This window comes from Heteronotia binoei, chromosome 10 (assembly GCF_032191835.1).
Source record: "Heteronotia binoei isolate CCM8104 ecotype False Entrance Well chromosome 10, APGP_CSIRO_Hbin_v1, whole genome shotgun sequence".
Lineage (NCBI taxonomy): Eukaryota > Metazoa > Chordata > Lepidosauria > Squamata > Gekkonidae > Heteronotia > Heteronotia binoei.
In genome coordinates, this window is record NC_083232.1 from 77,485,422 (window position 1) to 77,507,822 (window position 22,401).

At 41.6% G+C, this 22,401-nt stretch overlaps 1 protein-coding gene across 1 annotated transcript in view; it reads left to right on the top strand.

The window, feature by feature from the left end:
- ITGA9 (integrin subunit alpha 9) overlaps positions 1 to 22,401 on the top strand; it is a 297,444-nt gene that overhangs the window by 227,843 nt on the left and 47,200 nt on the right. The window contains exons 21-23 of the mRNA XM_060247617.1: positions 242 to 325; positions 922 to 1,030; positions 3,575 to 3,682. Of these exons, the coding sequence (XP_060103600.1) occupies positions 242 to 325; positions 922 to 1,030; positions 3,575 to 3,682 (301 nt within the window). The remainder of the gene's footprint in view (positions 1 to 241; positions 326 to 921; positions 1,031 to 3,574; positions 3,683 to 22,401) is intronic.

Sequence of the window (22,401 nt, forward strand, 5' to 3'; positions counted from 1 at the left end):
TAGCTCACAAAGTAGAATTTTTGCTCACAAGACGCTGCAGCTTAGAGGGAACATTGGTTGTGTGTGTACACTTTGAACTCAAAAGTTACTGTCACAACAGATGAAAGATTTTTAAAGGCACACACATGTATATGATGGCTTTTAATCAGAAATAATTATTGTTCATTGCAAAAATTTTGAAGCTAAATTCAAGAAACAGTTGTGTTAAAGGTCACAACCTTGATTGTCTTTTATGACCCAGTGGGAACTTAGAGCACTCCCTCCATGACAACACTCTCATTCTGTCTGTTCCCTTGAAGCATGAAGTAGACTCGTCCATCACTGGGTAAGCGGCAGTTCTTAAAACAAGGAAGTGCATGCATGCAACATTTTAAAGTTTATTTTAAGAATCTCATCTAGTAGAGAAATACCTTCTTGGTTTATAAATAAATACTTTCTTAGTTTATAAATAAACTTGTGGCCTGGATTCCGCCCCCCCCCCCCCCCGATTTTCCCTACTGGACTAAGTATTTGGACTGTGAAAACAGGCTATTGTGATAGGATAGTGTGCTACCATCTTTATTTATATTTCCTGCATAGAAACATTAGACATTAATTATAGCACTGTGATGTATCCTTTTTTAAAAGAAAGGACATTATTTCTGAGGTCAAGTGAAATGTTTTGGTTTAGATCTGCTGGGTCAAAGGTTAGGGTCAAATGTTCTGGGATAGTACGGGTCACAATGAGGTCTAGGTTTGTGCTTTTCTGTTTAATTTCACAGTCAGAATGCTGTCTATGCTTTCCTCCCTTTTCGAGGGCGAAATGGCTAGAAAAGAAATAGATAGGGTTAAACAACTGTCAGAAAGGCTGTTTCGGTAACACGGGAACAAAGTGAAGGTCACTGTCGCTACCCTGTGTGTGATTTCCTTTCTCTCCTTTAGCGTGGTCTCTCCCAGTTCCTTTGTTTATGGGGAGTCTGTGGAGGCATCTCAGCTTATTCAGCTGGAGGATTTGGAGTGTCATTTTCAACCCCTGAACTTCACTCTTAAGGTAAAAACATTCTGTGCAGCACACTTTTATGGGGTTTTGCTAGCTTAAAGGGTGTCTGGCTGAAGTATATGTTCTAATCTGTTATTGTACAGAGCATGATATCGCCATCATTCTATGTAGAACATGGCTAAACCGCTCGAGCCATTGGTTACAAAGGAGGAGGAAGGAGCTGGTCATTATATAATTCCTTTTGGCTAACATATGACATATGGTGTGCTGTAGTATGCTCTGGATTATTGACCTGTTCAGGAAGAATAGAGTTTCTACATAGGGTTGGATACTACTAACATTACTTCTAGTGTAAGAGGGAAGAGAGGCCATTTTTAAATCCCACAGAGGCTGTACGAAGGATTGTGGAACAAAAAGCCAGGTAATCCAAGGGAAGCACTGAGAAAGGGAATTGGGCTTCATCTTTTCTCCCTTTTGTATTAATAGAAGAACTGGTAGGATTCAACCCATATCATGGCAGGATGACCCCAAAGTACAAATGTTGAGTAGTATCTAAAGAGATAATTTTGGTGTGCAATGGGATTTTCACCTTTTTTCCTTTTCTGCTTTCCATTATCCCATGCCACATTGGAATATCTCTATTGAATCCAAAGCAGATTGCAAATTTGACTAGAGGGAAGATACTGTTCAAGAAGCAGAAATGCAAGTCTTCTTGGGCATTATGAAGACTAGCTGTATGATACTAGCTGTATGATACCTTGGGTCATGGCCGTGTAATGTACTGAAATGTTCTAGCCATCGCTGATGTAGCTGATGTTAACTTAATGAATGCCATTTTTTTAAAAAAAATAACAAGCTAAGTGGTGCTTCCATGTCCCATATCCTAGGATGTAAGAACCACGCAAACTAATAGGAAAAGATTCACTAGCCCACACAATATGTCCCCATACAATGTGCAGTGCTTTGTGCAACTGGGTAATTTTTGGACTGTCCTAACAGATTTTGAATGAATATCATCCCTTTGAGGATTGGGAATTTGTAAGATGCATGTAGGTCAAGAAATGAGCAGTGTTTGGTCACTGAACTTAGCATAAGAACAGTGAAAAGTTACAGAATCTTCCTCAGTATGGTAGTAGACCATCTACTCATGCAGGAGGGCAGCCATTTGTAAGAGACTGGGCACACCATTGTGTTCCATCATACTGCTTGCTTGACTATTTTTTAAATGTATATACTGAGAAAAAGTTGTACACATCGACTCAGCAGAAAAAGGAAAGCAGTTCTATTCACTGCAAAATTTGAATGGATTCATTTAAAAATTGATTTTTGATATGTAACAACTTGTAATGTGCCAAAAGTTTAGACACTTTTAATTTTAAAAGCCCTTCACGTCTGCTTTGTTGTGGATAATGTGGTGTGTCATCCAAATATCCCTTCCTCATTAACTCTCATTCCTCAACACAACAGAGTTACCAGTTCATTTGTCTTCTAATTTGTTACATTATTCCAGCATTTCATGCTGCAGTGGCGGCCAATTGTAGTTGGATTCTTCTCCCCCCCTTGTGAGTGCCTCTGGGACTTTTGCAAGCCCTTGGCATGGTGCGCTGCTTCTCTTTATCATTCATACATTCCTCAAAACAAAAACAATGCTTAGAGAATGAAGCAGAGAGGTTTGGCTATTTAAAGTCGGCTGGAGTCCGAGCAGCGCCATGTATAGACACGCTCCCAGAGACTAAATTCTAAATGTACATGGCAAAGTCTATTTCAACTTGTTTATTTTTCAGTATGTAAATGTTTAGGCATATATGTGTGTGTATGTGTGTAACTTGATAAACAGGCCCAGATTAACTCTTGGGTTACATAGTTGAGAAAGTGGTCCTAACCAGGGTAGTACCTGTAATCATTTCTGAAATGACAGATTCCAGTGGGCCAGCCTTCTTGTAAATCTGTCCTTGAGTCTCAGATATGTGAGGGCTAACTGAGCTTGCTTGTGATGAAGTAAAAGGCATCCTGCATCCTGCACAAGCCCAGTTACACTGTGTTCTAGGGTTGGATCCTGCAATACGTCGATGGGATGGAAGAGAGATTCCTGACTGGCTTTTATTTCATACACATTCCACTTTCCTGCAGCCAAAAATGGCTGCTGATGGGAGGGGAATGCTGGGAAGATCGGGGATCCTTATGCAGACATCACAAGATCCTTGTGCTGGATCTAAACCATAGGGTATAGCTGTGATTGTTGAAAAAGGGTTCCATGATTGAATGATTCTATTGAATCCTTGCTCAAAATAAAACAGCTGATATAATGTAGATATACCATCCCTACTGTTATGGAGAATGGACCTATGCCTGGTCTCTCCGTGTTGTATACACAAGTCTAGTTAAGCAGCCTGAAACGTTAGATCAAAATGAATTTGTCTTGCTAAGAGCCTCTTTTTATCCTAATGGTGTGATGTGCCCCCTTTTCTTCCACATTCTCTTTCCTTTTAGTATTACTGATTCTGGGGAAGTCTTGTACTGATTCTGGGTGCTTTTTATACTAAACATCAGTCGCTGAAGCTTGCGCCTGCTGATCTGCTTCTGCTTCTTTTGAAGGTCTACAATGCGGGCCCAAGCACGCTTCCAGGTTCCTTTGTCAGCATTTACTTTCCAAATCGTCTCTCTGCTACTGGAGCAGAAATGTTTCATATTCAACAGATGGTGGTAAGCTATGCTTCAAATCTTTTTTCACTATAGTCTGTGGCAGTTGGAAGATGGGCGATAACAGGAGAGTTTGCTCCACGGATCTGTCGTTTCAAGGAGGAAATTTGTGCCCTATTATACTGATAACATTAGCAATAGAATGTAGTCCTTTGGCTTGAAGTTATTTCAGAGCAGGGGAAGCTTGCATAGATATTCTGAATAAAGTCAAGCACCTAGTCAGTGATGAATATAATGCTGTCTTAATTTTCCTCCACAGCATTCTTTTGAGAGAACATTGGCCCTATTGATCTCCCATGATAGTACAGCTATTCTTAATGCATTAACCCCAGCTGCTATTCATCAGTGCTGTTGTTTGTAGATATCCTATAAGGCAATTTTTCCCCAAGAGAGGTGTTAAAAAAACATTTAGGTAATCAGTGGCTGATAAATGGGAGAGCTGTTTGCCTAGGCTTACATTGGCCTAAGTAGTATTCGTAGTGTACTCAAATAACAAAAAGCCCATACAGACCATTTTGGCACTCATTTTAGCAAACTTCTGTGCTTATGATTATACTATTATTTCCCTTATCATGTGCCAAGAAAATAGAGAGGACCAGGGTATTCATTTGGGGAAAGGTATTATATCTGTGAAATCATAGAAGATTGGGGCAGAAACTGAGGTAAGATACCATAGACCTGATGAAAGCTGTGTAAATGTACATTAGCTACAACAGACCAGTTTCAGTTATTAGTTAGTCTTCTCTTGGCCGTATGCCAAAAGTTTCTTTTTTTCTTTCCACAATGTCTTTTGTTCCATGTGTTTCTAGTCCTATGGTTGTGGGAGCCCTGGTGTAACTTTGTTTTGCTTATGGCCTCATAGTACAGTGTTAAATTCTTCTATAAGCCTAGTGGCCTCACCTAGTGATTGTCAGTTTGATCACAGCTGTGTGTATCCAGCCATCTGCAGACTTCACAGAGTGTTGCATTCCTGTTTCCCACTCATGCTGCAGCCCACTAAGTATCCTGAATTTTTTTTTTATGGTGGGTCAGTGGACCCTCAGGAACAACATGGGAGACATAGTGGGGGTTTGAAGTGGGAGGGCAGAACCACAAATGGAAATGCTGTTCCATTGAAATAGCCATGTGGTTGGATATAGTATTTTCCAAAATGCAAGACTAGGTTTTCTCAGTTATGTCATCAAAAGAGAGGGGGCCGTTTAACATTCATTTAATTAATTTATAAGCTGCTCTCCCCCAAAGGGCTCAGGGTGGTGTGCAACATTAAGTAAACATGCAAAAGTTTAAAAACATAAATAACAGTTAATTACAATAAAATCAGGGAGATAATTTATACCAGATTATTGATGGCATACTGTTCTTCCTCTCCCTCTGTAGGGCAATTCACAGGCTGCATATGGCAAAATGCCATTGGTATCCTCAACCATAGGCCAAGTGGAACATCTTCATTTTGCATACCCTGTGGAACAGGGTTAGATCCCATTGGGCATGGATGTCACTAGGTAGAGAGTTCCACCAGGCAGGACCCAGGGCCAAAAAAGCCCTGGCTCTGGTTGAGAACAGTTGGATATCTTTTGGGCCAGGGATCACCAGTAGGTTTTGATCTCCGAAGTGTAACACTGTCTGGGGGACATACCAGGAGGGGGGTCCCATAGGCATGCTGGTCCCAGACCATTAAGGGCCTTAAAATTTAAAACCAAAACCTTGAAGCAGATCTGGTACTCCACTTGCTCTCATTTGGATACCTTTAAGTGCCCTTGCTGCTGTATTCTGTACAAGCTGCAGTTTCTGTGTCAGCTTCAAGGGTAGCTCTATGTAGAGTGAATTACAGTAATCTAGCCTGGAGGTGATCATTGTGGCAAAGTCAAAGGTGGTGAGTAAGGGGACCAGTTGTCTGACTTGGTGCAGTTATTACCAAGCTAACTGCTAGATTCTGTGCACAGGTGATCAAAGTACAATAAAGTTCAGTCCTCCTCTTTTGAGCTTTGGCTTAGATTTCATCACAAGGTCTACTATATAGTTCTCGATTTTTAGATTCCAGGCTCAAATTTTAAATATGGTTATCTAAGATATTATTTTGTATTTTATTCTTTTTCTGCTATATAATTTTATATAGATTTGTTTTGCTAAATTTTCTATTTTTTATTTTAACTGGAGGTTGAATATTTGTATACCTGATAATGCTTTTGTCAGTTGGATCTGGTCACTGACCATAATAATAAAACTGAACTGAACTGAAGGACCTCTGTCTTCACTGGAAGGACCTCTGTCTTCACTGGATTCTGTCTCTGTTTCAGCCATCCAGCCATGGCCTCCAACCCTTCAGCCAAATTAGATGGGGCAATAGCTGGATAGCTGGCTGGCCACCAACAGATACAGCTGGGTATCTTCAGTGTACTGATGGCATCTCAGCCTGAATCTCTGCACAGGTTGGGAGAGAGGGCACACTTAGATACTGAACAGCATAGGAGAGAGGATCACCCCTTGGGGAACCCCACACACCAGAGGGTGTCAGGGGATACCCTCTCTCCAAGTGCCATCCTCTGTCCCTGACCATGGAGGAATGAAATGAGCCACTTCAAGGCTACTCCACGCACTCCTACATTAGTGAGATGGTGGGCCAACAGATTGTGGTTGACTGTGTCAAACACTGCCATCAGTAGGGTTTGTAGAATCTTTCGGGATCAAGTGCCGTGTTCTACTGGAGAAAGTTTTCCTTCCAGACGTTTCGTTCTCAGCTGCGGAGAACATCCTCAGTGGCGTTGCAGCCGGAGCAGGCACTCAGACCTTTTTGGCTGCTGTGCATTGAGTCTCAATGCACAGCAGCCAAGAAGGTCTGAGTGCCTGCTCCGGCTGCAACGCCACTGAGGATGTTCTCCGCAGCTGAGAACGAAACGTCTGGAAGGAAAACTTTCTCCAGTAGAACACGGCACTTGATCCCGAAAGATTCTACAAACCCTAATGATGTTACCAGCCGTGAAAACCTGAAATCTTTGATAACTGCCATCAGTGTTCAAAAGCAACAAAAGCAACAGCAGCGCTGACCCGCCTGAATCCAGTTGTTGATGGAGATCATCTATGAGGGTGAGACGCACTGTCTTCATCCTATGGCCAGGGCATTAGCTGGATTGGAATGGGTCTAGGGCAGATGTGTCCTCTGGAAAGCTTTGCATACAAGTTACGGTTATGTCCAATAATAATTGTGTGTGTTGGATAACATTTTTAAGTGGATCAGGGTTATCTTCCTTTTGAGTGAGTCCGGTATATGTCAACGTTTTTCAACTGAGACAATTCACGAATTTTCAAAGAGTTAAATAGTGAAATGATTTACACACACATAGGAAGCTGCTCTTAGTTACTGCAATAAAAAGAAAGAGGGGAAATTGTAACTGGTGCATTTAGATGTTTCATATTCAAGCATCCAACAGTGTATAATCACCTGAACTTAATGCTGGGGTCTTAGGCCTGGGAACCATGGAAACTTCAGCCCCACTCCTTTCTTTGCCACTGGGGAAAAGTGAGAAGCCCCTGTGCTGGGGTTTCTCCTTATACCAAGGTCCCCAGAGTTCTCACCTCATCAGTGGTGCAGGAATAAGAAGATACACATATACACTTCTCTTAACTTCAGTGGTGACATAGAAATGTTTGGAAATGTTATTTCCTCTTCATTCAAAGATGCACTTTCTGAAAACAAATATCCGGGTGATCCTGGGAAAAATGGGTCAAAAGTCACTGCATGAAATGTTATTTTTAAGGGCTGTCTTCTAAAAATTCCCATGTTTTTAGAATTTACAAAAGAGGAGGTGGATTATGTCTGGGTCATAGGCTAGGAGACAAAATGAGTTCCCATCAACTGAGACTCAAGACCAAATGTACTTCTCTGAACTGGCTCAACCTTTTGCTACGCAGCAGCTGGAAATCTTCTTTATTCCTCGGCAAGTGCTCATTAGCAGCTCTGAAAGATTCATGTAAACAACCTAATCTTTAATTAGAACTTGGTGATGTAGCACAGGGTTCTGGGATGGCTATCGTGCCTTAGCCAGGCCTTTCCAGATGATGGTGATTTTCACACAGCAGTTTGTGCAGTTGCAGTTTTGTTGTTACAATGGAGTTCAGATGTCTTTCTTCAAAGAAGGGCTTCAGTTGTGGAGAAAATACATTTTTACAGTGTTCAGACTTCAGTATTGTGCTGCTATGAAATTGCAATTCACCTTTACTTCATCTTCCCAGTTAAATGAGCTGTGTTGAGTGTCATGGTCATTCTTCACATTTGATCTCCATTGGGAGCTCCCCCCCGCTCCAGTCCTGTCCCACACAACTGCCATGTGCATGTGTCCAGATATTACAAGCACATAGATGGAGATGATGAAATGAGATCCCCCCACACACTTTTCAGGAAAGAAACATCCATGTGGATGTAATATTCAGGATACAATCATAGGTATACTATCAGGGCTTCAAAGCTGGAGTGGGCCCATCTCAGGTTGCATTATCATAATACAGTGTATTTTTATAGAAATAAAATAGATTTGTTTTCCATTCATGACTCAGGGGACTGTATGTATAAGATATGGAAGTCAGTGCTCAATCCAGAAGAATTATGCTTGGGTCCTGGTAGCATTGTGCCGTAGTTTGGGATAGCATCAGAGATTGTGGTATGTGAAGACAAGGCTTTTTTTGATCAGGAATGCAGTTCTTGCTGGCTTGGTATCAGGGGGTGTGGCCTAATATGCAAATGAGGCCCATGTGGAACAATGACATCAGAGGGTGTGGCCTAAAATGCAAATGAGTTTCTACAGAAAAGCCCTGGAAGTTGCACTAGCACTAGTAAATATCAGTTTTTACTCTTTCATTGCAAACCCATCTGGTTTTTTGTGTATGTAGGCACTTTATTCTCCAATAGATAACTGCTATGAAGACCCGCTCCCAAATTCATTCAACTACTTATTATTTATGTCATGAACAGCTATCTAAGCTGGAATGTCTCTGTGCTGGATCTGAGTAAAATAGCCTAACTGGACTGGCAGTTATACCTGGCTTTCTGAGTCACATGCATCTGCTGGGCTGGCCCAGGCTGCATTTCCCATAGTGCCACCTGTATATGCTGTGGAACTCTTTGGGCTCAGATGAATTGACTTCTCGTTGTAGTAGCACAAGGAATAAAATATTGGACCCTACCTCCCAAGATCTTGGGTTTGAATCTCCTGGAACCTTACAAATTGGAGCTTTGATGATCATCTCTGGTGGGTTCTGTACCTTTAACAGTTGCATGGCAACAGCTATCCATTGTTGTGCTTTCTGCTAGAAGATATGGCAGGCAGCTGGGGAGACTGAGATGTTACAACCACTGGAAGAACAAGACCCAACGTAGCACATCCGCAGCTACTCTTGTCCGTGTTGCAACCACATGCATATTTCAATGCAAAGATAAAATTTGCATGCAAGGGGAGCAGAAACAGGACTACAGTTCATAAGATACTGAATGAAAGAGAATATATTGTGTTGCAGAGGATTGTGGAGATTTTGAAATGGGACAGAGCAGAAGAGGAATAAAACTGAAAAACAAGGCTAAAAAACCCCTACAGTGGAAGCTCTAATATCCCTATGACCTCCCCTCCCCTTTGAAATTGTTGATTTATTTATGGTGTAATCTGTGTGTGAGAGGTATGGCTCACCTTTGATAAGACAGGAGCATGGCTGAAGATCTCTCAGCCCCTTGCTCAAGAACAGTCAAACCAGTTTCAGAAACGGGTGGGTCTACACACCCATTAACTGCCACTTTTGGATTACAAGCAGGAAGAAGGTTTAACTCATCCTTGTAGTGAGCTTGCTCCCACAGAAGAAGACCTTTCAGTGCTTCACCAGCCTTTACTTGGTTCATTTTTTTTATTTCTCCCTTCTTCCTAGCAGCTCAGGGCAATGTACATTATTTTCCCTTCCTCCATTTTGTCTTCACAAGAAACCTGTGAGATAGATTAGGCAGAGAGGCAAGCAAGGGGTTGGGAGGTCACCCAGCAAGCTTCAAGGCAGAGTGGGGAATATGAATCTGGATCTTCAACACCATAAGCATGACAGTCTCTGGGCTTCCTCTCCACCAGGCCAGGGTTGCCAGCTCTGGTTTGGGAAATTTTTGGAGTGGAGTCTGGAGAGGGCAGGTTTTGGGAAGGACTTCACTTCAACAGGGTACAATGCCACAGAGTCCACTTCCACAGTAGCCATTTTTTCCAGGGGAATTGATATTGGATGTCTGGAGATCAATTGTCATAGCAGATTTCCAGGAGCTACCTGAGGGTTGGCAATCCTAAGTCAAGGCCTCACTAGTCAACTTGTATGTTATATCAGCTGACCACTTGCTGTCCTCCTTGGAGCCTTACTCTGCTTGCTGCTCTCATGCTCAGAGAAATGGAACCTTCCTGTCCTGAGGAGTGCTGGAGGTGCCACTTTGACACGCTTTGAACTGAATAATCGGGGACCTTTTCTGTCTTCAGGAAGAGTTAATGTCGTCATGAGAGCTGAATGACAAAACATTGTTAAGCTGTGTATAAGAAGGACAGCTGAATGATTTCCAACGTAGCTGTTGAGGAGATTTTGCTTTGCAGCATTGCCAAGTTGGTCGCTTCCCAGAAGTTTGATTACTAGCATCTAAACACAACTCTCGAGCTAGAGCGACGTGGCTGTTAAGAACTGGAGAGAAAGCGACTCTCCCTGGCATTGTGAACAATGTCTGGGTCAGCAAACATTCATTGTAGTTTGCTTTGTGAGTTGGACTGAGAACACAAAGCCTTTTCTTTTAGGCCAGCGCTGGCCTCAAAGTAATAGAGTTGCATCATTTTGGCACGTGGTAGGTGGCTGTGTCTCTCTGAAGCAAACCCTTTAAAGGAAAGGCAAACGTTTCTCTCTCTGAATATTGAGATTGTATTTGCTGGGGTTGTGGGTGTGAAGGCAAAGCTACGAAGCAGTTGCTGTATTATTGAACACGCAGCCTAGGAAGCACAGTTACAAAAAGAGGCCCGCTTGGACCAAATGTTCATATAATCAAAGCTGAAACAAGCTTAGTCCAGAAATTTCAAGGAACTAAGGCACATTTCAAAAGAATCCAGAGAGGCTCCAATTTAGAATTGATGTACAGTATTTAATTGTAATGCAAGAGCTGCTTGTACTCAGAGATTACTTTCTCTGTGTAACTCTCACTGCTGCAAAGCCCAAGGCATTGACATCACCAACAAAGCATCCACATGGAAGGGAGGTTTTTTGCAGACTTTCTTGCCTCAGCCCTCCATTGTAGCCACACATCCCCCACCAGAGGACTTTTTCAAGCTCTTTTTAAAATCCAAGCTCTTTTAAAAATAGTCCCCTGCTTTCATTTTTTAAGACCATGCAATTTACAAAGAACATACATATGGGTATATTATAATGAAGAACAGTAAGAAAATATTAGTGTAATTACAGTCCATGAATGGTGAAAAACCTTTTCAGTCCAAACATGCCACTTTGGTGTAATGGTTAAGTGTGTGGACTCTTATCTGGGAGAACCTGGCTTGATTCCCCACTCCTCTATTTGCAGCTGCTGGAATGGCCTTGGGTCAGCCATAGCTCTCGCAGAGTTGTCCTTGAAAGGGCAGCTGCTGGGGGAGCTGTCTCAGCCCCACCCACCTCACAAGATGTCTGTTGTGGGGGAGAAGATTAAGGAGATTGTAAGCTGCTCTGAGACTCTGATTCAGAGAAAAGGGCGGGGTATAAATCTATGGTCTTCTCAGTCTTCTTCTACATTTAGCTCTTCTACAGATGCAGAACAAAATAGCCCAAGGAAACTGGTGAAGCTTATGCTCTGTGTTATTGCTGGAGACTACTGTGTTCCATCAGAAGAAAATTTGTTTGAGACACTAATTGAGAAAGGATGGACACAGAACTGCTTATATTCTAATAGCAAGTCGGACTCAGGGATCCTTTTCTCCTGTTCATAAGCTAGTCTCTTGTTCTAAAGAAGTCCCATTGGCTAGTGGAAGAAAGAAGGAAAAAACTCTCTATTTCATTCTTGATATAGTCCTGGTACTACATCTGTAGAACACCATGTTTGTACTGAAAAGGTTTTTCACCATTCATGAATTGTAACTGCACTAATATTTTCTTACTGTTCTTCATTATAATATAACTATATGTATGTTTGTTGTAAATTACATGGTCTACATGCTTAGAGACCGTGGTGCCTTGGGTTTTGTTAGTTCATTTTTTAAAAAGCAAGTCTATAGCCCCTTTGGTTGTGGAATTTAAAAAAAAAGTGCAGCCAGTTCATTTCCCCATGTAACTCCAACAACCAAAAAGGCTACAGACTTTTTTCAACAAATGAAAACTGAGAACTAGTACAATAACATTATAATGATATATGGCCAACACAACTTGGATCTGTTATAATGATATAGTTATTCTTTTTTTAAAAGCCTGCCAGTAGTGGGGGGAAGAAATGAAAAAACTATGCACCTTCCTGTCCACATGGCCTTCCAAGATACTTTGATTTAAATGTTTTTTTTCTTAAAGATTGCAACAAATTGGCTGTGGAAAAATCACAGCAAAGTGGGGAAAAACATGAAACAGGATTAACAAAGGAAAATATCATGTAGATCCTGTCCAAAACAGCACTGTAGTTAGGAAGCCAAAGTCCTTTTGGAAACCACTTAAGTCTTGCTCCTATCCATTGCTTAGAGCTAAAGTCTTGCCTACATGCCAAATACATTGCATAACTAGATGTTTGTACATTTAAGAGAAGGCACAATAAGCTATATTTTAATGTAACTACATCCAGGTAGATGCGGGGCTAAAACCTTTCCAGTAATTGGGGATGTGTTCTTCTGTTGCTCTTTTTCAGAGAACGAGAAACATATCTTGCCATCCACATCTCAGATAGAATATCCCCCTTCAGTTTTTTTGGCAGCCAGTTCTAAAATTTTGTTTTATTCTGTTCCTTTGATCTTGGCTCTGAAAACAGCCGCACAGCAAGAGTTTGTAACTACATGTAAATACGCAGCAGTAGCATTTTTTGTAACTCATTGTCATTGTGACAGCTGGTTGCACTCCCGATCTTCACAGTATATGTGACACTTGAAGTTAGCTTGGAGGGTAAATTTGGTCTGCTTACAGTGATAGTCATTACAGCTGCATTTAGCTCATCCCTTTTGCATTTGGAACCATACTTCAAAACCAACACCCCCAGATTTTTGGGCAGAACGGATTTGTATTTCCAGCAATCTGGCATTTACTTTTGCATTCCATAGTGTTCTGTTTCCAAGTAATATTTAGAGGACCATCTCTTTAGAACTTCCCAGCAGCTTCTTCTGGAGTTCCCCACCTTCCAGGGCCTCTGAATGACTATTGCTGTGGCTCCCCCTGTCTTAGGCTACGTACTGAGGAATACCTTTCTGGAAGCGATGCTCTCCTATGAGTTTTCAAAAACTGTGCAAGGGGAACCTGTTCTGTATGAACACTGATTTTCTACACTAGAATCATAAACTCATAGAGTAAGTTTCTATGACTCCATGATTCAGGTGTAGAATTTTAGTTTGGGGACAGGGCTGGACCAGGATTAAAAGTCTAGTGCGGAATTGACCTTAGTATGTTCCTGCTATGTTTCATGGTATATATTTCTAATGGCTGCTTTTCAGTGGTTATGAGGGGTAGGCTGTTGCACTTACCTTACTCAGGAGGAGCTTGCTCTTGTTCTTTAGGCAATATTTGATACCATTGCACACATTCTCCCTGAGTGTCCTGTGTATATTAACCTCAGAAGATGCTATATTTCACCATGTTTGTCTGCTTGCTCTGATTTATATCCCTATGAAATAGTTACATCTTTACTTGCCAATAAGAGCCCCCCAAGCCCCTAGCAGTTGCAACCCCCCCCACTCCTTTTGTCTATTGGGTAATAAATGATTAATAATAACTATTTACTACTCAAGGTCTATGTATCAGAGATTTTATTGGAAGAAAGGAAAGGACAGGAAGGTGTTTCTGTTGTTGTTGAGACTGTAGTCAGAGAGGGTGACCTTTTTATTTGTAATTTTTTAGGGACGGTACATTTTGGTGTTCTTAATGTGTATAAATGGCCTTCAGTAACAGACAAGTGCCGTACAATTTTTTGAAATAAATAAATATGATGGCATTAATGGACATTGCCAGTTGTTGGCAAACATGCCACTTATATACATATTTTATTTTATCAGATTTATATCCCGCCCTCCCCTGACAGGCTCAGGGTGGCTAACAACAACAGATTAAAACACATAAAACGATAAAAAACAAAATACACAATAAAATCATTCATACAGTTTACAATCATTTACAATACATACTAAGAATAAGACCCATTGTGGAGAAAAAATACAATGGGCTCTAGAAAGAGGCTCTGGGTGAGTGCCCCCCTTGCTATCCTCCCACCCATCCAAATGAAGGCATTCACTCCTCCCCCACCTCAAGGGGAGCTGATCTCTGCCATCTGAAGAGCAGTTGTAATTCCAGCCCTCACCTGGAGATTGGCAACAGTGGTTCCCCAGGAGGAAATTGTCAGTTTGGAGTCTGGCATTGTACCTGTCAGAGGCCACACCCCTCTCAACCCCCACCCTCCCCAGGCTCCACCCCTCAAATTTCTAGGGATTTCCCAACCTGGAGTTGGCAACCCTTCTCAGCCTACCATCCTGGGGGCAAGGCTGAGAGAAAGAGGGAGTGACAGGAAAGAGGCAGGAAAGACAGTAAAGGTGGGACAGCCATGCCCTCTGAGGAAACACCAAATGGTGGCAAGCCTTGCTGCCTAGTCGCATTACAGCGGTGGTAGCAGCTCCTTGGCTATTTTTGTGGCCTTTGGAGGCTTCGTGTGCTGGGAGGCTATCTGTGTGGGCCATTGATGGGGCAGCAGAGGTCTGTTGCCAATGGTGGCCATGATGCCTTTCATGAGGCTGCAGTAGAGGCTGGTTGACAGAGAAGGCACAGAGAAGCAGCGGAGATATGTTTGTCTCTGGGGTAAGACTGTTTTGGTGGTTTGCTCAACATTCCTGGGCCTGCAGTAGGTGGGAGCAGGGGCGTCAGCCAATGGGAGGCCAGAGACAGATGCTTCATTAGCCAATAGCTGATACACCACATCCAACCAATGAGGGAGCTGGGATTTGCCAAGATGAAAAGGGAATTATATATAAAAGAAGTGGGTGCCATCAAGTCATGACTGACTTGTGCTGCCCCAACCAAGAGGCTTTCAAGAAGTGAGAAGCAGAGGTGGTTTGCCATTTACTTCCTTAGCTTCTGAGATTTGATGGGATTAAGCTATACCATGTTATCTTCTCTCCCATGTCATTTATAGAACCTTACCCAGATTTCACTGAACAGTTGCAAAGTCAGTTTTGGACCAATGGTAAGCTGTGTGGCTGAGCTTGCCTGCAGTGGAATGGATGACCCTTCAGTCTCAAGCACTGGGTTCATGATGGACAGGTCTATCAGCAGCCCTTAGACAGGACAACTAAAAGAAATCTGCAGTTTCAGGGGCAGCTTCTTTCTAAATATAAATTGTTGGATGCAACAGCGTGGGCTTCTCATAAGTATCTAGTTGGCCATTGTAGAAGACAGAATAAACACTGGGCTTGATAGATGCTTGCTGTGATCCAGCAGGGCGCTTCTTGTGTTCTTGGGAATTTGCAGACTACGGTGGCATTTGTGCATGATGGGAAAGTATAGGGGCAAACAGCATGGCTTCTCCAAAGGACAGAGCAGAAAGTGAGGATGTGGAGGGAACAAGAGAAAGCATGAGAACTTCCCATGGCCAAAGCATTAAGGAGTCCCTGTGCAGTTATGTCAGCTATGGACAGATGTCAGTGACAAGATGCTATGGTACATATAGGAAAGTAGCACCACTGTTGGGAGAAAGGAAAGGAAAGGTCCCCTGTGCAAGCACCAGTCGTTTTCAACTCTGGGGTGATGCTGCTTTCACAACGTTTTCATGGCAGACCTTTTAACGGGTGGTTTGCTATTGCCTTCCCCGGTCAGTACACTTTCCCCCCAGCAAGCTGGGTACTCATTTTACCGACCTTGGAAGGATGGAAGGCTGAGTCAACCTGGAGGTGGCTACCTGAACCAGCTTCCATTGGAATTGAACTCAGGTCGTGAGCAGAGAGTTCTGACTGCAATACTGCAGCTTTACCACTCTGCGCCACAGGGCTCTTCAGTGTTGGGAGAGATCTCCGTTAATGTAATTACGTAGGAAGATTTTGTTGAGTAAGCTGCATGTGTGCGTTATCCTTTGTCACACATTGCAGGGAAACAGAAGGTTTGATAGGATATCACAACTGTCAGAAGAGATACAAAGACACAGGGAAGAGGTCCTTTTGTAAGTTTCCTGTCCAGGGATTTCCCTCTTTAGAGAGTACTTCTTTTGAAATTGAGAAAGAAAGCTAAGGTCACCATCATTTTCCTGAGGGGAATTGTGAAAAGTGAGATAATTTCCCCCATTCTGTTATTGGTCTAGCTTTAACTCTGCCTAGAATAGTTGGGAAGGAAATTAGAAATGATGAATTAGCCCTTTTAAAAAACATAAATAGATTTCAAATGGGCTGACTAATGAATAAGAGCTTTTCTTTAATTTGCTGTAATAGCTATTGGAATCAAACCAGTTAGGACAGGAGAGATATATTGCAACCTGACACAGTTCTAAGGAAATTGTTCGTAAGAAGAGTGTTGCCTATATATAGCTGAACTAGTGTTTGACGAAAGAATAGCACTAAATCTTATATTTGCAAAATAGAACATGGATTCATCTGCCTTTTGCAATTTCCTCTCTCGTTTAAAAGACTATTGTGATCGGGCAAAAAATGTATTACCTTGTTCCTGGTGACTTTGTCAAGATCCCCTTGCAATGGCTTTTCAAGGAGATGAGTACAATGGTCAGGAAACCTTTATTTGTTAATTTTGCCATCACAGCTGGCTTATAGTGACCCCATGGGGTTTTCAAGGCAAGAGATGTTCCAAAGGCCATTTGCCATTATCTGCCCCTGCTTCAGAACCTTGGTATTCCTTCATGGTTTCTCATCCAAATAGTAATCAGGGCTGATCCTGCTTAGCTGATGAGATCAGGGTAGCCTGAGTTATTCAGGTCAGGGCTAGGAAACCTTATGAGATGGCATATCTCCCTCTCTATGCCTGAACTATCCTTGAACTGCTCTTCTTCAGCTCAAAAGCAAGTTTTTTCTATCCAAAGTCTTTACTGTTGTATAGCTTCATAGAAGTGTTAATACAAGTATGGATTTGCTTGCGATAAACATTTGGTGTTAAAACATTTCTCAGTCACTGGAAATGTTATCCCAATAAAAAGTAAAAGTTGTCCAGTTTTTCCCTGCATGGACATATGGCGGACATGTATGTTACTCGCAGACTACTTGCTTCTGTCTTCCAAATTGCCCCAAGTCAACTCCTCCCTCTCCCCTCCATAATTAAAAAAAAATATTGATAGTACCCTGACATTATTCTTGACAAATTGCCAATATAGATCATATTTTCCATTTGTCATTGACTGCGCCCTCTTTTTATATATTAGTGAAAGAAATAATGACCAGGGTGAGGAGGTAGTCCTCCAGTGACTTGAAAGTTCAATCCTAATTACTTTGTGCAAAAGAGGAGTTTTCAGTGGTGAAACCTAATCTGGGAAGTCTCCTTCCCCATGCTGTTTGCCTACCATACTGTCCTTAAAGTATCAGGTCAAAACATTTCTTTTGTCCAAGCTTTTAACTAAGGAGTGTTGATTTCTTTTGCTGCTGTGTGGTCTCTTCCTTGCCCAAGGACTATTTGTGGATATTTTTGAGCTTCTCAGTGGTTGTTTTATGCTGTTTTTATGCACATGGCTTGTTTTTATTGGTTTGCTTTTAGTATTGATAATTTATGTTGTGGTTTCACTGTATGATTTTTATTTGTGAGTTGCCTTGAGCTGGTTTCTAGAGAGGCTGCATATAAATTCCCTAAATAGATAAAAACTTCTGGGAACACTGCTTTAAACAACATGATACCAATTATTTATTTAGCATATATTTATCCCACTTTTCTCCCCAATTGGGATTCAAAACAGCTTATAAAACAGAAGCTTTTGGGAAAAAATTATATAAGACAATTTTTAAAAATAGATGTCTTGGATTGATATCCCCCACGCTGATTCAGAAGCTGTGATTCATGGGTTAACATTCAGGGTCTATGAACCTTTAAGCCTTTGGCTGGTGCCCTTGGCCCCACCCCGACTATGAACACCTGCACCAGGAGAGGGACAAAAACACTTGGACTAGCTGTTTCAACCTGTCAGTCATCTTCCCTTGATTCTGTGCAAAGAAACTCAGAAGAGGAGTCCTTGTCTGGAGCAAGACTCTTGATGAGATACGAAGCACTCAAGCTGTTCCCAGTATGTTAGGTCTATATCATAGGGATGCCAACTCTGGGTTACGAAATTCCTGGAGATTGGTGGGGAGGTGAGGTTGGAGGATTGCCTTAAGCAGGATATAATGCCATAGAGCCCACCCTCCAAAGCAGTCATTTTCTCCAGGGGAACTGATCTCTTGTCTGGAGATCAGTTGTAATTCCAAGAGCTCTCCAGGCCCCAGCTGGAGAATGGCAAGCCTACTACATCATCATAAGGAAATGGCTGAAACACATACATCTTAGGATCACAAGCTAAAGAAGGAAGGCGTATTGAGGGATAAGATTCTATTTTAGTGTGCACATTATGGGTACCCACAAAGCCAAATGCAGTGAAAGATCCATGTGGCATCTGACAGGTCTGAGGGCCCCTTCTCCATCCCGAGCTTTGCAGGCCCAGACAAGTTGTGGATTCATCCAGCTCTTGCTAGGCAACAAACAGTGCATGGCTGGTGGAACTGCAATTCAGCTTGGTGATGAGTCTCAAGTGGTAAAGGCCTACTCTGCTTCCATTGTATAACAGCTGTTTTGAAGAAGCTTCCATGAAGCTTTGCCCTAATATCAAGTAGCAGTTGGCATCTTTACAGTGCATAAATTACCCTCCACTTTGCCACCAGAGAAAGGCAGAATGTAAGCACTGTCTTGGGTTTCAACAGTTGAGCCCTTGAGCATGAGAATGTTACATGTAAACTCCCCTTTTGGTTGCCATGTATGGTGGTGTTTAAGCTGCAAGCTTAAGCCTTTTTTGTGAGCTCTAAAATTAAATAAACTTTTCTTTTTACCGTTGATATATTGGGTGCTTTCCCTCTTTCCTTCTCCCAAAGACTGAATGCCTTTGTTGTTCATTCCAGACAGGGCTAACTGTACCTATTCTTGATTGCTGTGCCAATTCAGATGGGTTTTTATGCATATGCAGAACAGCCCTGCCTGTTGACTTACGACAGGAATTTTTCCTCAAAGGTCAAATCTTTAAAAGTTTCCAAAGTTCGTCAAAGGATGTTTAAGATGTTACGTATGCTGTAGTCCTTATCCATTCCCTGGAAATGTGTCATGCGGGCCTGTCCGAGGGCACCTGTTTTCTGAAAGCAATAATACAGACTGAGAAAAAGAGTGAAGCCGGCATTGCTGTTGATGTCTTCTGCTGAGCTGATGCATGAGGAAGGAGGCCATAGCACTAGCCACATGATGTCCAGCAGGGCTTTTTTTGTAGCAGGAACTCCTTTGCATATTAGGCTACACCAGGACTTTTTTTGGAGCAGGAATGCAGTTCCGGCTGGCTTGGTGTCAGGGGTGTGGCTTGATATGCAAATTATTTCCTGCTGGGCTTTTTCTACATGTGAAACAGTGGTGATGTCAGCAGGTGTGGTCTAATATGCAGATGAGTTGCTGCTGGGCTTTTTCTTTTTTTAAAAAAGCCTTGGGCTACACCCTCCTGTAGCCAGTCCTCCAAGAACTTACAAGGCTCTTCTTACAGGGCCTACTGTAAGCTCTTGGAGGATGGGCTACATCAGGGGGATGTAGGGCGGGGTATAAATTGAAAAATTAAATTAAATTAAAAATTAAAGTTCCTGCTACAAAAAAAGCCCTGACAGTATAATCAATCACCATGAGGCAACCTGCAGGAGGAATACGTGTGAACTTTCCATACAAATAATTGGAAGCAGCAGAAAGGAGGAGTGATAGTCACATCCATTGGGTGCAACTTGTCAAGGGATCTGCATCCTTCGTTCTCTTGTTTGAAGTTTTTAATGTTCCTTGGGGAAACTTTAAGTGGCTTTTGTACATCTACTTATTTTGTACATGCCTACTCTGAAAGCATTTTGCAGAAAGGTATTGCATATTGTTCTGTTTGCCTGTTTCCACTTCAGAAGTATATTTTAAAGAAAGATCCTTTTTTTGTTTTTTAAACTCTCTTTGACAGCAGTTCAGAGATGAAACATCTAACAAGTCACCAAGGTCAGAGTACCCTGGGGTTTCTGAAGCTGACATCTGTTTGAGGCATGAACGGTATCAGCTGATCCATATTTATCCCAGAAGGGTGTCTCTCCTGTAGCTATTGTTTGTCATTCAGAAGTGCTGGAATTGACCATTCCAGCTTGCTCTGTATGACTGGGGGTAGTTGTGGCCTGAAACAGCACAGAAGAAACAAGAGAGAAGCTGTAAACATACACACAGTAGTGACAATTCCATGTGCAGAGTCTTCATTTTAATGGAAGTAGGATTTTGTTAAAGGAGGTATTGCAGAGAAAGACAGAAAAATGGAAAGGATTATGAAATGAAAAAAATCACTACGTGAATTTTCTTCTGTATTGAAGTGAGTTACCTCAATAGACATTGAATAGCTCTCTTCTGTTTTCTGTGTTGCAGTCACTCATAACGATGCAGATTTTTTTTTTAGCAGGAACGCACAGGAATGCAGTTCCGGCCAGCTTGGCGTCAGGCTGGCAGGCTTGGTGTCAGTTCTGGCCAGCTTGGTGTCAGTTCTGGCTGGCTTGGTGTTGGGGTATGTGGCCTAATATGCAAATTAGTTCCTGTTGGGCTTTTTTCTACAAAAAAGCCTGTGTGAAACCATGGTGATGTCAGAGAGTATGGCCTAAAATGCAAATGAGTTCCTGCTGAACTTTTTCTACACCTCCCCCCCCTGCTCATACCTATAACAGGGAGGGGTTTTGGGGATTCACACATGAAAGGTGAGTTTGTTGTATGAATATTAAATCTGTTATGGCCAAAATGCACATTTGTTTTCTCTTCTGCATGAAACTGGACATTAAAGAATATGAGAATGAAAGGCAGCATAAACCCTACATGTGAAAACACCTTTTGTCTTTGCAAAATCTGAACCTAATTCTTTACTCACAGAGTAGATTATATAAAGTAGCTGTGTTGGAAAAGCACTCCAGGTCACTTAAATGATCTGAAGCAGGCAGCATTTGACACTTGCAGTTTTTCTTGTGACTAAAATTGTGATAGGAGAAACTTCATTGGGAGATCTTATTGGATCTCTTGTCCTTTTGGGAATGTGCTTCTCCATGTGATAACTAAATTGCCATTGATGCGAAGTCAAATAATGGTATATATTTATGAGTTCTGCCTTCTGAAGAGTTTGTCAAGGCTTTATCAAACACATCCATAGGTTAAAATAGGCTTAGAGAGACTGCAAATGAGCATTGCGCTTAAACAATAAACTCCATACATCAGAATATCACATTTGGGCTGAATATTTTCATCACCCTGATTTGTGCTGTTGCCTTCCAGAAACATTTGACTTCCCAAAAATGTGCAACTCCCGTGTTTGTCTAACGATGACACAGTCTGATTAGGCTAAAATTCACTGCCACTTTCTCCTTCTGGTTCTCCCTGCTCCATATGGTTACTCGAGTATACAGCATCTATTAAAGATATCCTATGGGAAATTCTTTTGTATATTGCAATCACTGCATTCTTTATGAGTGAAGTCATATACATTTTTTACTTGACTGGTTACATCCTGCCTCCGAGAAGCGATGAGGTTCATGCTGGCAACAAAATGCTATCAGCATACCTGTTCTCCCAAAATGTATTGCATGTTTCTGTGTTACATGAAAAATAAGCTGAAAGACTATTTAATGGAAACAGTCTGTTTATGAGGCAAAACTTGCTCATTCTATGTGTGCCATTTATAAAAGGGGCAGATGGGTATGAACCTAACTATTTTTACATTTATACTTCACCATTTCTATGTTTGGCAGTTTGTAGCTATTTGTCAAAGTATGTGGACCTATTTCAAATCTTCATTCTGTCAGGTACTATTTATTATTTTAGTTGTAAAATTAGATATATTCTTTGCAAAGAAAATCAGATATAGAAATAAATTGTAATGAATATATTATATAAATAATGAATAAATAACCAGATATTCTAGAAATAAGTTATAATATACAGGTAAACTCCCAGTATTTCAAATCCATTAGACTTTCACATTTTGTGATGCATATTTGAGTCCATCATGATGGTAAACATGTTTGCCTTACAAGCAAATTGCACTTATTCACTTTCTAACTATTGAACTGACTTTTAGTTTTGTGCTTTCTGCTTTCTGCTCATGCTATAATGGATTAATATGACCATTCCAAATGGGTGTGAAGCCAACATTGGTTGACTTTTCCATTGAATCTGCAGTTCATTGCACTTAACAAGCTAGTCAATCTGTCCAAATTGTGCTTCACAGTGTATTAGTTCATCTCTGCTTTCAGAGAAGTTTCAGGGTGTTTCGAATAGGATTGTCAGCATACCTAAATCCATTCAAATCTGCTTTC